At 49.1% G+C, this 15,952-nt stretch overlaps 6 protein-coding genes across 6 annotated transcripts; 3 read left to right on the top strand and 3 right to left on the bottom strand.

Annotated features, from left to right (window-relative positions):
• Positions 1-48: 48 nt before the first annotated feature.
• G6M90_00g073330 (uncharacterized protein) lies at positions 49-1,414 on the top strand (the record flags this gene model as incomplete). The annotated part of the gene is made up of 2 exons (XM_014690245.1): positions 49-200; positions 256-1,414. 2 exons carry the CDS (start codon positions 49-51, stop codon positions 1,412-1,414), a joined length of 1,311 nt encoding a protein of 436 aa, XP_014545731.1.
• Positions 1,415-1,639: 225 nt separating this feature from the next.
• NDB1 (External alternative NAD(P)H-ubiquinone oxidoreductase B1) lies at positions 1,640-3,796 on the bottom strand (the record flags this gene model as incomplete). Its single annotated transcript, XM_014690246.2, has 2 exons — positions 1,640-1,656; positions 1,738-3,796. 2 exons carry the CDS (start codon positions 3,794-3,796, stop codon positions 1,640-1,642), a joined length of 2,076 nt encoding a protein of 691 aa, XP_014545732.2.
• A 947-nt stretch (positions 3,797-4,743) lies between these two features.
• URK1 (Uridine kinase) lies at positions 4,744-6,624 on the bottom strand (the record flags this gene model as incomplete). Its single annotated transcript, XM_014690247.1, has 9 exons — positions 4,744-5,227; positions 5,287-5,518; positions 5,575-5,644; positions 5,725-5,810; positions 5,876-5,918; positions 5,970-6,114; positions 6,187-6,236; positions 6,306-6,383; positions 6,454-6,624. 9 exons carry the CDS (start codon positions 6,622-6,624, stop codon positions 4,744-4,746), a joined length of 1,359 nt encoding a protein of 452 aa, XP_014545733.1.
• A 1,421-nt stretch (positions 6,625-8,045) lies between these two features.
• Positions 8,046-9,292, top strand: GID8 (Glucose-induced degradation protein 8; the record flags this gene model as incomplete). The annotated part of the gene is made up of 4 exons (XM_066130983.1): positions 8,046-8,048; positions 8,113-8,189; positions 8,410-8,605; positions 8,810-9,292. The coding sequence occupies 4 exons, from the start codon at positions 8,046-8,048 to the stop codon at positions 9,290-9,292; spliced, it is 759 nt and encodes a 252-aa protein (XP_065986946.1).
• Positions 9,293-9,864: 572 nt separating this feature from the next.
• nuo-21 (NADH-ubiquinone oxidoreductase subunit) lies at positions 9,865-10,562 on the bottom strand (the record flags this gene model as incomplete). Its single annotated transcript, XM_014690249.1, has 3 exons — positions 9,865-10,174; positions 10,227-10,331; positions 10,390-10,562. 3 exons carry the CDS (start codon positions 10,560-10,562, stop codon positions 9,865-9,867), a joined length of 588 nt encoding a protein of 195 aa, XP_014545735.1.
• A 287-nt stretch (positions 10,563-10,849) lies between these two features.
• Positions 10,850-15,558, top strand: ATP17 (ATP synthase subunit f; the record flags this gene model as incomplete). The annotated part of the gene is made up of 7 exons (XM_066130982.1): positions 10,850-10,897; positions 10,967-10,981; positions 11,154-11,304; positions 11,363-11,428; positions 12,795-13,325; positions 13,389-15,377; positions 15,440-15,558. The coding sequence occupies 7 exons, from the start codon at positions 10,850-10,852 to the stop codon at positions 15,556-15,558; spliced, it is 2,919 nt and encodes a 972-aa protein (XP_065987247.1).
• Positions 15,559-15,952: the final 394 nt, after the last annotated feature.

The raw sequence follows: 15,952 nt of genomic DNA, 5'->3' as shown, positions 1-15,952 counted from the left end.
CGGATTACTCCACGTACTAAAGAGGCCGTTATTACAGGACATATCGTCATGCCAGTTAAGCCTCAAGCCATGGGCTCTGGAGAAGCTCCGAAGCAGTTCAGTCAACCATCGAGAAAGGGCAAAAAGGCATGGCGGAAGAACATTGATGTCACGGAGGTCGAACATGGCCTGGAAGAACTGAATGAAGAGATTATTCGCGGGTACTTATCACCAGGACTGATTTCGTGCTTTCCCATGCTGACTCTTCGCTCACAGTGGCGTTATTCGCGAGAAAAGCTCCTCGGAACTCTTCACGATCGATTTGAAGGGTGACTCTAAAATCTCCAAAAAATTTCCCAAGCACATAAAAAAGGGTCTCAAGGCCGACGAAATCCTCGCTCAGCGGTCAGCCGTACCGGCCGTTTCTTTGCGTAAGCGACCTGGAGAGAAAACAAGCGATAAGACCCTCACTGTCAAGCGACAAAGAACCGATTGGGTTCCTCACAAGGAACTGCAGCATCTAAAACGGATCGCGGATGGCCACCATGGAATCGCTGTTCAGACGTCAGATGCAACATATGACATGTGGGGAGCGACGCCGATCACAATGAATGAAGCCGTTGATGATTACCTGTCGTCTTCAGAGCCCGTCAAGCAACCCAAGTCTCTGAAACAAAAGCCTATTTCTTTGGCTGCAAGTGGTAAGGCGATCTCAGCCGTGCAAAAACCCACAGGAGGATACAGCTACAATCCTTTGTCCACAGACTATGAAGCCCGACTCTCAGAGGAGAGCGCCAGGGCTTTGGATGCCGAGCAGAAAAGAGTCGAGGCCGAACAGGTAGAAAGACGCAAGCAAGAAGCGGCAGCCCGCTCTGCCGCTGAGGCTGAGGCTGCTGAAGAGCGTGCAAACATGTCCGAATGGGAGGAGGACTCAGAGTGGGAAGGATTCCAGAGTGGTGTTGAGGACGAAAGGCCGAGTACCAAGCGACCGCAACGCAAGACCCAAGCCCAGAGGAATCGCATAAAACGTCGAAAAGAGGAAGAAAGACTCGCCAGGCACAAGGCTGCGATGAAACAGAGGAGGACGCAAGAACAGCGAATCAAAGAGATCGCAGATGAAGTTCGGGACCGAGAGCAGAGCAAAGCTCTCCTAACAGTAGAGGATTCCGATACCGACAACGAGGTTGATGATGAAAAACTCAGGAGACGGCAGCTCGGAAAGTACAAGTTAGCAGAGAAGGACCTTGAGCTAGTCTTGCCAGATGAGTTGGAAGAGTCCCTACGACGATTGAAGCCCGAAGGGAATCTCCTCAAAGATCGATATCGAAGCATGCTCGTTCGAGGAAAGATCGAGAGCAGAAGACACATTCCGTTCAAGAAACAAGCTAAGAGAAAAGTCACAGAAAAATGGACCCACAAAGATTTTGTCCTGTGAGCCATTCATACTTGGCCAGAACACTGCGTTGCGCACACAAGACGGGAACTTTTGGTCAGAAATAATGTCACATGTTCCTATGCAATATATGACGGGGAAAATATCATCTATCCTCCAGAAAAAGGACCCTCCACCACTGATGTGAACAGGCTCCTCTTGAACATGATCTATGAATATTTAAATATATCAATAAAGCTAGCAGGCAAGCGGCAACAAGAATATCTATTAGAAACTCATCAGGTCTAGTTACAAGTTAGCATGGGATCAAACATCTTCACATCACGTTTTTCATCAATTACTTCGCCGTCTTGGGGGTTACTCACCTCGTCCAAATAGTCCACGCTTGGCCCAGTCCATGGCCAGCAAGCAGCGCGTACGGAAGCTCACACTTTGCGCAAAATAGACAGATCGCCATGCATAAACAGCCCAAAGACCGCCTGCCACGTTCCAGCCTTCACCCAGATCAAACACAGCAGAGTTTCCAATATATGCTAAGCTCCCTAAGTGGTGATACTCAAACGCTTTGTAGGCTGCAGCATCAAGGTCTCCATCTCGAATATCATTGGCTGATAACCCTTCCGACAAGTGTGCAAGTTTGTTGAACTTCTGAGCAAGGTAGTAGCCTTGTTGGTGGGCTCTTTGGGCAGTCGCAGGCAGTGAGGTCAACTTGCTATCAATCTGGTTTAGGAGTTCCCTCAGCTCCCCGAAATCCAACGTTCCAGACTGATCTTTATCGAACTCGGCAAAAAGCTTGTCTAGTCGTTTGAGGTGGTTCACGGACTGGGGAAAGCGCTTTTTCACGTCGTGCGCGACCTGACGCCAATCCTTGAAGTGTAGCTGAAGCGTTTCGGGATCTTTGCCGTGCTTCCACGCAAGAGTGCGGAGAAAGGTTATAATGTGATCCGCAATATTGTTCTGAACAGTAGAGCAGTCTCCAATCGCATAGACATCACCTAATGGTGTTCCATTAAGCCTGAGGTGTGTGTCGGTCTCCAGCGCATGACGATTGGTCTGGACATTCCCTAGCTTATGAGCCAATTTCTTGCAAAGTGCGGTTGGGGACACGCCAGTGGACCAAAGCACAAAGCCTGCCGGAAGCTCTTTAGTAACGAGACTGCCGTCTTCTTGCTTTTGCGTGAAAACGATCTTGTCTGGGCAAACTTCCTTCACTCGTGAGTTTGTGAGAACGTCGACCTGATCTCGCGCAAATCGATCTTCGGCATATTTGGAGACAGTCTCGTCATAGGTGTTAAGAATATGGCTTCGACTTTGAATGAGATGAACGGAAATTTCATTTCGGAGCAACCGGGGAAAGTGCCTGGTAAGATCTTCATTCAAAAGATCGTACATTTCCGCAGCGAATTCGACGCCCGTAGGTCCACCGCCACTCACAACAAAAGAAAGAAGCCGCTTGCGTTCTTCATCCGACGTCGTCGGCAAGCAAGCAACCTCAATATTGCGGATCACCTGGTTGCGTATTTTCCTTGCATCGTTGATGTCCTTGAGAAAGAAGGCATTATCAAGGCCCTTGACACCGTGGGGGTTTGTGACAGAACCAACAGCAATTACCAACTTATCATACGGTACATAAAATCGTACCTCTTTCCCACGGCTGTCCAGCTGAGACACCTCAACCAACTTATCAGAAAAATGGACGTCTTCTGCTTTGGCTCGAATGAAGTGGCCATGAACTCGGCTCAAAACTCGGCGAATGGGCTCAACAAGAGATCGAAACTCCAAGGTTCCCACAGTAGCTGAAGGAAGCATCGGCGTAAAGAGAAAATAGTTGGTGGGCGAGATCACTGTAACATGATAGTCGTCAGGGTTTAGGCTTTTTAGGAGAGCAACACCACCCCAGCCCCCACCGAGCACGACGAGCCTAGGCTTATCTTTGATTCGCTTTTTTTCTTCGCAATCGTCGTCATCGATGAACACCTCGGCAATTGGGAGATTGTTTGGCCCGCCTCGTCGGGGCTGCAGAGCCAGTTGCGAAATATTGATGTCGCTCTGCTCCCTTTCGTGTTTGTAAGTGGTCGCATCATAGAGGAAGAAGGCAATCACGCCAATCCCAAGTACTGTTATAGATATTCCAAGCCAGGCACCGGCCCGGTAGCAGAAATTGAGTACCCAAGAATTAACCTGGGGAAGAGGCTTTCCGGACAAAGAGCGGCAGTGAACGGATGCGTTCAAGTTGTGACGAATAGAAGCCAGGACTTTGGGCTGGAACCCAGCATTGATGCGGGTTCGAGCGTGGGATGGAGAGCCGCGAGACAGTGTTGCTATAAAGTGTTTCCGTCGAAATACAACAGAGTGATTCGATTGCTGGGTTCTGGCAGGGCGTACCAATCCGGTAGCGGTTTGTGTGAGAATGCGCGCTCGCATGTTGCTTGTTGGATGCTAGCGGCAAGCGGACAAGTCATGGAACCCGCAGACTAATGCAACATAACCAAGGATTAAATAACTTCACAGGCTATGTAAAGGCCAATTGGATCTGGAGGGGGTGAAAAAAAGCAGGATGTGTGAGGTAGAAGTCAAGGATATGCAGAAGCTTGGAAGAGGGTCGCGGCCGACGTTCCAAGGTCGAGACATAAAGATGAAGGCACTGGGAGGGATTGGCGTCATACATACATAAATTTGCTAGGAACAAAATGCAACCTGCACAGCGCTCAGTCGCTAAATGTTCAGGGGTCCCACCTGCTAGCCACTCCGCCAATCTTGGTTCACGAAAGACCGACGTCTCCCTCACTGACTGTCCCGACAGTTCCGTGCAAGCAATGATACGGCAAGACGTTGGAGATGATTGGATCCCTGTTATTGTCGCGGGGCAAGACAGTGAATTCCCTCGTATTTCAATGCGTCAAGTCTTACACGTGCTGCAGCTTCCCCCTTTACGCCATATCCGAACTCTGTAAACAGGCTTTGTTTTTATTTACTTCTCAAGCTTGTTTCTATGGGTTCTCCTCTGCCGTTCAGTCTAGAAGGCGCAGGCGAGTCGAATAGAAACAAGTAAGGCTTGGAAATCATCAGTGCGTGCGGCCCTGAATTTGATACCAGCCTACCTCAAGTACCCAGGTACCCAGGTAGTAAGTGCTTAGTAGTAGGTGTGTACTTACTTAGTAAGCAGTTCATGTCTTGTTTCCTTCTTCCTCTTCATGTCCACGAAATCCTCACACACTCGTCATGCAATAAACGATGTAAATTTATCCAGCCAGACAGATAATACGTTTCCTGAGTATATACTAAATGCTCCCAGTAACCAAGGACAACAGAGTATCCTATTTCCAACCGCCGGGACAAGGCTCTTTCTGATATCGCACAGGTCCTCTGGTTCAGCACCTAAAGTACCGCTTCTCTACCCAGCGTTGCTCCTGGTGTCGAAGTATATTGCATACCACGACAGTGATCTCTGGGAACACCGTCATAAGCCTGTGGAGTCCCACGCGCCCGGCAGAATAGGTTGCCAGAACTATTCTTTCCAAGGAGACTCCATGATCTACCAGTACTTGGACAGCCATTAGCGCCGCACCTCCACTAGCCATTTGCGTATCCAGCAACAGAACGCTTTCATGTTCATGGATATCTTCTGGGATGCGTAGATAATGGAGTTCCGGCTCGCCTGTGGAGAAGTCTGACTGAATCAATAGCCGCCCTGTTCGGCAGTCAGGGATCGTTTTCCGCAACGCCGATTCAAATGCCGACCCGCCTCTGAGCACAATTACTGCGCTGACTTCGCCCTTGGGCTTCAGTCCTTGGTATTTATGGCCTTGTGGAGTCTCTATTGCCAGAGATACGAATTGCACATTATTTAAAGCCCTGTACTCTTTGTTAGCGGGATGAACCCGTGTTTACTTGACTTGGCCTGCGTGATGTACTGTTCGATAATGAGTGCCGCCAACCGATCAAAGTAGAAGATGAAGTCCTCCGCTGAGGTGTCAATATCTTGTAAGATTGTATTCATGAATTTCAGTTGCGGTGTATCATCCAGGACAACAACGCGATCTGAAAGGGGTTGCTCTTTGCAAGTAGCCTCAAGTCTGGAAAGGGCCTCGCGGTGGTGGGTGGATTTTTCGAATAGTTTCTTCTCGATGAATTGAACCATCATATCTGCAGCTGGCATAAGTAGAGTAAGCAAAGATAAACTACTTTGTTGACGGCCATACCTAAAGCGACTCGGTTTTCGATACCCCGCGGAACGATTAAATCGGCCACTTTGCGCTGAGGCTCAACATACTGCTCAAATGTGAAGCCAACTGTCAGCAAAACTCTTCTACAATATTGGTCCCGCGCATGCTCACTATGTTTGGGCTTACTTTTTCAAAATTTGGTTTGACAAACCCGAACCACTGCTTAATGCATCCTTCGATATCTCTACCTCTTTCTCGCACATCGCGAACAACTATTGCGCCAGGTAAGCCATGGGTGGGGATTTTAAGGGACACAGACGCTCTGGTAAGAACGCACTTCGTCTCGACAAGCATGTATCCGCGTCAGCTTCACAGTAAATCTGTACTGTAGTTAGAACGATGGCGGAGCAACAGACAGGGACTCAACCAACACCCATATCTAACAATTCGACCACTCGCGGATCATACAAAGCAAAAATGCCTTCTAGAATTAGCACATGTGGGGAGTAAATTGACGTAGTTTGAGGAAGTCTCTGGTGTTTTTGGAACGAGTACACAGGTATCTCAGCTCGTTTTCTATCATTTTTGTTAGCTACAGTACAGTTTTTAGTGCGTGCTACAACAGATATTAGGCCAAGTCTCCTTTACCCAGCTTTTAAGTCACGCAGGCGGTCAACCAGTATATCAAAGTCAATAGCCTATGAGCCATAGCATATAGCAGTATTAGTCTGTGCGGATGTAAGGCGCTTTGTATCGGAGAGACAGACATCTGGTGAATCAAAATCGTATTCATTGGCAAACGCCAACTTGGATTGTTCGGGGGTGAGTGTCTTGTAAAATGAGTCCTAAGAGTTTGTCAGTCATGGACCGCGGCTCCAAAACGAGTTTCCAGTACTGTCGGTAGCCATGTCTCACCATAGACAAAATCACGACCCAAGGCAAGTTGAGTTTCTTCACAATAGCCTGAGATAATGTGGACTTCCCGGAGCCTGAGCTTCCAGCCACCGCAATGATGCTGACGTCTGCCCAGGGAGGGGAGTAGTAGGCGCGTTTCTGGATGGTGACATGACTTTCAAGTTCCAACATTTCTTCCTCGACCAAAGGAAGAACTGTCAAATCCCGTGTCTCTACCGGTAAAAGCAGGTGATCGGCATCCAATTGTCTGTGTTCAACACAGTTCGAGTGGCTCTAGTCGCTCTCCTACCCTTTGTTTCACAAAAGAAAAGGGGAAACCGGGTCTCAGTGCGGCCACTTTGAAGTAGCAAACTGGTCTATAGTCGAAAGGCAGAGAACGGCCCGTCCTCCTGATATCGCAGTACCCTGTTGTTGAAGGTATTTGAATCGAAGGATTCTCAAACTGGTTTTGAGGTGGGGGAGACGTGGGTCTGCTAATTAACAGGCTATGCGGTCCAGATGTCACCTCCCATGTATGAATGTTCAGCTCCAGGCTGGGTGTTCTTGCTGAACGTCCTAGGGCACCAGAACAGAATTACAATGTAGAATCAAAATTAGCCGAGCAGGTTTTCGGCCGACTATGTGACGTAGCCGATTAGCTACTTCAAGCTTGAGGCACCCGGATCAGGCGTCAGCAATTCGTTTAGTCAAGCCGGTAACTCCCTTGGCCAAGATCAGGTGTAGGTGTGCGCCATCTACCAATGCATTTTCTTGCTACCATCTGCGCCAATGCTCTCATTAGCCCCCAGTTGATAGTACTAGTACATAAGTACATATAGACGTCCACAGCAGTGGCACGGCGATGGGCTTCATTTATGATACCCACTCGGAGGATTAACAGTTGGAAGCAAGGACCGGGCTGCATAATCAAATTGACTCTAATAGCGCCCGAGAACATAGAATTTGCGACGCAAAAGGACAAGCTCACAGAGGCAAAAGCTGATTGATCTCGCTATGAATTGCCAGCCGAGAGGTACATTGGTATCACCCGAGACATACTAACATACTGCAGCCAACTTGTGTATAATGTATACTTGACAACAGACAACTATCTTCCACAGATTGTTGTAAGTTCGACAGAGGACCGTAGGGTATGGGGCCAATGAGGTCAACTGCTCTTAAGTCTGGTCGGTGTGTGTCTGATTGAAGCTGTAGTGGGTCAGCCCTTACTAGCCGAGCACTGCAATCGTCGTCTGGTCCAACGTACTTAAATACCCAGCTGCCAGCTGACTGACCCGAGCGGAGCATTCCAACCTTGGCCAGATCAGAATCTTCTCCCAACCCATCCCCTCCTGTCGTCTTCCTTCCTACACCTGACGTTGTCGCTTACCAACACACGAGCTGCCTTCACAAGCCCACCACAAAGGACCAGCTTGGCGTATTGGCGGCAGCCGCAAACCATTGGCGTTGGGGTTGACGTGTCTCTCGCCTTCAATGCGCTGAAACGTGTTGTTTCCGACTTCCCCTACGGTCGTCCACGCACCTGGGAGTCCATATGCAGGTTGTCTAACTCGCGATTTGCTCATTGACCAGGAAAGGAAGTCTAACGAATCATGGTATGGATTCCTCTCTAGCGATATGGTGAGGTAAATGAAATGTTCTAATGTTGAGAATTACTAGGCTTCTACATCTTCAACTGCAACCCCTTGCAGGAACCCGTTTGAGAAGCGTGTTGGTGATGTCAAGTCACCAAAGAGGTAGGGTCAATCCTGTCATCGAAAAAAAAAACCCCCGAAATCACACAATACCCAATGATGAACAAAATATAAATGGGAATCTCTCCTAGCCAAACCGTGCGGAGAACCAATATTTTCTTCAACTTCTGATCGTCAATTTGACTACTATGGCAACCCCCAAAGGCCCAGACACACTACTGTCTTCTTCCTCCAAACATTGTCAAACTGACGATCGTAACAGCGACATTAATGCCTTAATCTTGGATTATTTGACGATGGAAGGATATCCAAATGCGGCGGCAAAATTCTCCAAGGAGGCGAATCTACAGCCGCACCAAGACAATGCATCTATTCGGGCGAGACAAGAAATTCAGAACCACATACACAGTGGCAGTATTCAGGCCGCAATTGAAGCTTTGAATGAGCTTGACCCAGAGGTGAGACTTATTTTGCTCCGTCTTTCTTCTCTCCTCCCCCCCAAAGCACAAATGATTATAATACGAGTTAATACATGCACCACGCATATGGCTATATTCTAGCCAGTGATGAAAAACAACCACTAGCATATGATGGGTTTTGTCTATGATTTTTCATGATCTCTGCGCTCTTCTTAGCGGCACCACGCTGACCGTATCACACAGATCCTAGATGATGATAAAGCATTGCACTTTTCGCTCTTGCGTTTGCAACTAGTGGAGCTCATCCGTTCATGTAATTCCGCTGGCGGCGACATTGGCCCAGCTCTGAAATTTGCTACGGAACAACTTGGTCCTCGTGCCCCGACCAACCCCAAATTTCTTGAGGATTTGGAAAGGACCATGGCGTTGTTACTCTTCCCCCCGGATAGCTTAGAGCCCCAACTTGCGTCACTTCTCGACCCCGAACTTCGTCGAACTGCTGCTGATAGTGTGAATAAAGCCATTTTGGAGAAGCAGTCAGCTCGACGCGCCGCAGCCATTCGCCAGCTCGTCAAAATGCGAGCTTGGGCAGAAAACACTGCGCGGGACAAGGGAATCAGTCTACCAGATCGACTTGACATCGGCCTTCGAGGGGAAGAGCAGGGCCACCACGATTGCCAACAGTCCCACATCGGCAATGGGCATGAACCCATGGTAACCAGCTAATTCTCACTGTCGTCCAAGTCATAGGCTTCGGTGGTAGATGGCATGTATGCTACCACTGTGTTGTTTTTGTTCTCGCGCCTTTTCGGCTTTCTGGGAAGTTGCGGGCAATTTAATCCAGACTTTTAAGCAATGCGTGTATGAATACGTTTAATGTCTTGATACGGTTTTTTACACAGGGAAGGATTCATTCACTGCGTATAGCGATTACACTGCGTATAGCGAATGGGCTTCTATGATAATGACGGAGTTTTGGATTACAGGCTGGGAATGGCATCTGCCAATCGACGCAAGTCATGAAGGGTCGTCTAATACTCGTTACAATATACATAATTCTTCAAGCATCCCACGTTCTTTTGTTCATGATGACACTATGCTTTACCTATTAATATTTTAAGGTTACATTTATAATCTGGAACTCTTGCTAGGTGCGTGGTTGCTTTGACCTAGGGTGACGAGCGCATTCGTAGTTTGAGAGACTCGTGATTAGGAATCAATTAACGGGGAAAAAGCAAGCTTGATACTCTAACTGCTCATGTGTACATCGCCTGATTCCGCCAGGGCTAACTTGGCTCTTATTTCGTACGAATATGTTTCAACTTCTTCGGCGAGTAAAGGAAGTTATTTGCGTAGGCCTTTGGTGTAAATTTGCGGGAGTTGGGTTCTTGGACAAAGTATTCGTATCCTTGTTTCTCGGCGAAGTGAATTGCATCCTCCTTGCTCTTGAAATTGACGTGCGTACCCTGCATGAAGTCCCCGGACGACTGCCAACCCATCAAAGGATTCTCCCAGCGGTGACCCTTAGGGAGAATATCCCAATCCAGACGCCAGCGCTCCGTTCTGAAATCTCCGGACTGTGTTGCAGGCTTGGCCTCTTTGTAAATTCTGCAATCGATATTAGCCTAACGAGGGTGTCATCCGAATGAATGCAGCATACCGAACAGTTCGAGCCTGCAGCTCCATAGGGGCACCTGACAGCACGGCAGCTGGAAGGATATCTTCGCTGCCATCTTGAACGCGGCACGGTACAGGAGTAAAAGTACTGGAGACAAAGATTAGAAATATTCCATAAGTAGATGAAGCACTAGTCATCTTCATACGAAGTGGCTTTGTCCGCAGGGACGTCATAATCGAGTTGGTTGGTGGTGTCAACTGGCGCGCTAGATGGCGTGAGTGAGCTCTGGAACCGGCTCGGAGCAGGGGATGGGCTCAATCGACTCGGCCCAACGCCTTTAAGGAGCCTACTTGCATTGCGCAATCGCAGCGATGCCATGGCGTTCATATTTGGTGGCATTGGAGGGCAAATGCGAGTTAGTAGCGAAGATGGATTTCAGACTCAATACTCCGTACGTAGACTGCCATGGTTGTGATAGCATAGCGCTGATTGGGTGGGGCAGACCGATGTTTTGCCGAAGCGAGCGCTTTTCGGCAAAGAAGGTTGGACCAAGATGCCCTGTCATCGTACTTGATGTTCTTCACAATTGAGCACCAGCCCTTGTCTCATCACACCAAATTGGCCTGCATTTACATCCACGGCTTCCACTTCTTAATCTCGTCATCATGAGCTTCGTAACTCGCCGAGCGCTTTCGACGCTCATCCCTCCCAAGGTACGTGTCGTACGGGATTGATTCACTAGCCGCATTTTCGATCCCCCGTGCTAATATTCGAGCTTGCAGGTTGCTTCTCCTAAGGTATGAATACATGAAAACCACAATTCTATCACTACAAAAGACGACGACGACAGCTCGTGCGACTCGGAATGAATATCAGCGTGACTCTCGGATACGTTGGTTCCGTACGCGGATAGCATTGGACTACGTCAGGCCGCCAGAGCGATCGAAGCTGATGTTAGAATTCTTTCAGGCAATTGGCGGCGCCCCTGACGCCCTCCGTATGCAACGTGTTGTCAGCTTTTATGAGAAACTACCTCGAGGCGCAGTCCCCGAGGCCAAGGCCAAAGGTCTCCTTGGTCGATATCAGGCAAAGTACTTTGGCAAGAAGACTTCCGTGCAACGTAGGTTCCTCAAGATCTTGACAAAACCCCGCCGATCCGTCATTGACAAGAAGCACAGCTATTATTCACGTCTTGGCTCTATTGATTGGCATTGGCTATGCTCAAAATTACTACTTCCACCTTCGTAAGTTTCCGCTGCATGCATATTTTAAAGTTGAGAATTAACCAATCACTAACTGCGGTCCTCTTATCATATACAGGCCATCACAAGAACAACGCTCACTAATCTACGCTGTCAGAGGCTTGGCGACCGCATTTCATCGAGTTAACACCTTAAGAACTGTGTAAATAGACTCTAGATGGCACTGCTCCTGGCACCCCACTAGGATTGCTCCATTTGTAATTGTCCGAAGGCAAATGAATACATTGCATTAAGCTTGTGCGTCCATATCTGGCACAGAGACGTTTTAGCATATATGCCTTTCCACGTCGCCAGTAAGTTGGGCTGATGAGGTGTCCTTTCCCATCGTGACCGACGTTTGCCTATCACGGCTTTGAGGCCCTATATGGTCAGGCTCTTGTTCTGGTGCGATTGATATGATTGCCGTCGCTCGTGATAAAATAGAAGAGCTTTGAGATGACATAATATATGTTAAGCTGATTCGCAGCATGACCAGGGGCAGCATGTGAACATGTCAATTATCCTGTAACGGAGGGCTTGATGGCATTCGCAACCGTTTTCCGCCCGAAGACTATGAGCAAGAGAAAGCTGGTGCGGCTTTAGAGTTGCACACAAACGCGAACTACCTGGATATCGTTGACCTCCCTGACAAGATCATGAACATTGCCTCTAGTTGCTTGCACACATTAAACGGGCTCGGGCACCTGACCACACTTGGCAGCTTCGCATTTTTTGGACAGCCGAGCCCCACTAACGGCGCTTTCAGTGCCCCAGCTCATCAATGATCGTCTTCGGAATAAATGACGCTAAACCAAAACCAGGTGACTGCAGCTTAGAACACCAACTCACCTTCTGCCTCATGAGTAGTACTGACTGGCCTCTGACCATACCCTACTTACTTCGGTTTCACCAAGCAAAACCAACACATCGCGAGCGACGCGCACGCCAGGACATTCCATCGAGATATTTTATGCGTGTAGGGGCATTTTAAGAGAGCTTGCCTCTGCGCAAACTTCTTGAGGCCGACCCTTCATCGATCGCACCCTGAACTCCGCAAAAATCATCGTCGTTACACCATACTGATTTTCATCATCTGGCGTCTTCGCCCAATGCCCAAGGTCTAATCCAGCCTCGAACTTCCCAAGAATCTTTCCCAGGCTCTTTGAGTATTGGCCATTTACCATACAGCAAAGCCTAACTTGGAGTCTGGCTTGGTACAGACCTTCAATTGTATTGCGCACGGCGCAGATCATACTACTACGTCGGATGATGGCAACAGAGCATTCGGGCGATAAACTTGCTGATGTCTCTATCTCATCTCAGCACAAATCCGTCAGTACTTCTCTTTAACGTTTCGACTCCCCCCGAGGGAAGAATGTCCAATATTTGCTTACCAGGGATTTATGTCGGGAGCAGGACGGTCAAGCCCACGAAGTCGCCTATGACCAATCGAACGCGAACGGCAACTCGACCTCGAACGGCGATGAGATAACTAATAAGCATGTCATCAGCATTGAAGAGCAGCTAAACTCTGCTGATGTCAGTATTAGCGGCGGATCAGACACAGAAGCCTCGCGCCAGAGGGATGGAGAAAAGGGTCATGGGCGATCAGCTTCATCAGCTAAAAAGCCTGCAACTTTCAAAGCTGTGTCGGTGAATAAGACATTCCTGGCTTCAAAAAGCAGTGCCAGCGGTGTCGCCGCCAAACCAGTGGATAAACCCGCGACGGGTTCAAATACTCCGCCTCCTGGGTCGAGCTCCTTGTCGTCGTCGCGACCACGTCTTATTGCTAAGACTGGAACTGGCACTAGAGATACGGCTCCTCGGTTTTCTTCCGTTATCAATGGCGCTAAGCCAGCTTCAACTCCTGACCCAGGCGCCGTTTGGAATAAGAACAGACGTAAGTCCATACTCCTACGGTTCAGAATATGACGTAGAAAACTAATCACTGGAAATAATCTAGCTCCCGAGCCCAAGAAGTTCACCGATGAGGAACTAAAGAAATATGGAATTCATATGGCTAGTCGCCTCAATGAAGACGATGCACAGGGGCCAAACAAATGGGCAGATATTGACGACGACGACGACGATTGGGCACCGGAAGCAATTACCTGGGGCGATGGAACCAAAACTACACTACCGCATCTGGATGAGCCTCAAGCGTCAGTTCACGACAAAATCGTGGCTCCTGTTCCTAGCAAATCTCAGATGAAACCAAACTCACCAGCGCCGACCATGTCCTCTGGGTCGGCCATATCAAGGCCTGGAGGACTGACTGCGGGAAGAGGACTAGTATTTAAGCCTGCGTCTCAAGAAAAGCCGGCAGTAACTTCTAAACCTCCCGTTTCTGCCGCACCTACCAAATCACCGTGGGCTACCCTGCCTCCGGTCGACAGGGCCTCACCAGGATTAGCAGACCCTTTACCGTTACCACATAACGAGGCGAGGGATGCTATAATTTTCAAACCCTCTAACCATCCACCAAAAGAGATTGCGGCTGATGATTTTACTCGTTCATCTTGGAGGGAAGGCTCTTCACATACCAACAGGGAGCTTTTTAACTCGCAATCTGGCCGCTACGAACCAGTTTCGGACCGACGGGGCTCGATCAAATCAGAATCTCACATTAAGTATCCAGCTTTGCTTCAGAGGCCCCAGCCTTCAGACCAATCTATGGAACCACATGGACTGCCTCTTACTGGTCGAATGTCACAGGAGACTCCTTTTACTAGACGCCGAGGATCGTCTAGCGTCAGCACAGGAAGTGGATTGTTTCAGCAAAAGATGGGGAAGAATAATGATACAAATATGCCTCTTGTGCCGCCTGTGGACATGATGACCGCAAACAGGGCATCACTATCAACATCTGTAGAAAGTCCTGTGTCTTCAAATGAGCCGGGCACCTCTGGTCCTCACCTCTCCAAGCAACAGGCATCACAACCAGGAGTAACGACATCTTCGCCCGGCTCGGCGTTCACAACGCCACAGCTCAGCACAGCCCATTCTGATTCAAAGCCTAATTTCCTTCAACCCTCGAGTGATGATATTGTTGATGAGGTGGAGTATCAGAAAAGACTGATGCGTGAGCGGGTAGAACTTGCTAGAAAGCGTCGTCAGGAAGAAGAGGCGCGGGAAGAAGCTGCCAAGCGAGAACGCATTCAAAAGAAGTTGGAAGCGTTAGGCCCTGCTCCCGAAAAGCGAAGCGGCAAAAAGGAGCTTTCCTTAAAAGCTGACATCACCAAACCCACTCAGATTCAACAGCGAGAACGGCCAGTTTCTATTGACAAGGAAATTTCTCCAGGTGGAGAAGTATCACCAGTGAGCCCTATATCAACAGTCCCAAGTCAAGCTGATGGCCCGGTGGTCGATTCTAAAGTTCATTCTTCGAACTCCTCGCTCCCGCCACTATCAACAAGGTCCAGAAGACTCTCTCATGGCCAAGATTCACGGCGTAATGATCTCTGGGGCGGACAAGGCGCTCGTGCTGACAGGTTTCCTTCCTGGGGCGCTGGGGCGTCGCCCTCATCGCGAAATGTTTGGGGATCTCCAGACAATGACCGCGGCTTAGGAAACGGAACCTTTAATCCAGATCTTGGTAGGGTCACGAATGCTTCCTCAGCGGCATCGCAAGGACCAAAGGGACCACTGCCAATTGCACCACCTAGCAATACTGCCAGAGTCCCTCCCCACAGTCAGCCTCAGGCATCTCAAATGCCTTCGATTAGCTCACAAAACCCTCGATACGGGCCACCAGGGCCAGATCTTGCAAGCAAGTGGGTCACTTCTGTCGCAGAAGATGACAAGAAGTTGAGCGCTACGAGGCTGACGGAGCGAGCTGGCCGTGAGCGTCAGCTGATGGAGAGAGGATTAACTATGGCAGATACACAACCAACGATCAAGGAAACCTGGCGCCCCATACATGTTCCAGGTGATGGGACACGTCACAATATCGGTACGGCGGACGTGCAATCCCATCAATCAGCGCCTTGGAAAGCGACTAAAGATGAGTCCCAGAAGGGTACGACATCTTTGGAAGATTCAGCCCCTTCTGCCAATGCTGGTATAATTGGCTCGGGAGCACTATCCCAGTCGCGACCATCAAGATTCTTTCCAGCCAAAGATATACGCCATGAAACGCTTTCTGGGCGCAGTTTCTCGCGTCCATCCTCTCCGACTCCACCTCCGCCTACGATGGAAGGGCATCCAGCATATGAGGGAGATGTAATGCGACCACATGTATCTCTTCCTAAACCTCAGCCAGTCGTGAAACTTCCCCCTACAATGTGCTCAACACAACATCCCCCATCGCGCTCTAGTAACGTTTGGTCGACCAGAATCAGCCCGAAAGACGGTCAGCGAGAAGAGCCTAGCCGTGATTTACCACCGGGCAACGAGCATAACTGGCAAGCCAGATTCCATAAATTGCTCCATGGAGACAAACCGCCCCAAAGCAGAGATACCACTGTTGACGTCTCTAGCAAAGGCTCATTCGATCACCTTGGCTATCAAACCTCTGCCACTGTTTCT

This window comes from Metarhizium brunneum, chromosome 4 (genome assembly GCF_013426205.1).
Source record: "Metarhizium brunneum chromosome 4, complete sequence".
Lineage (NCBI taxonomy): Eukaryota > Fungi > Ascomycota > Sordariomycetes > Hypocreales > Clavicipitaceae > Metarhizium > Metarhizium brunneum.
This window is presented reverse-complemented; position numbering and strand designations above follow the sequence as displayed.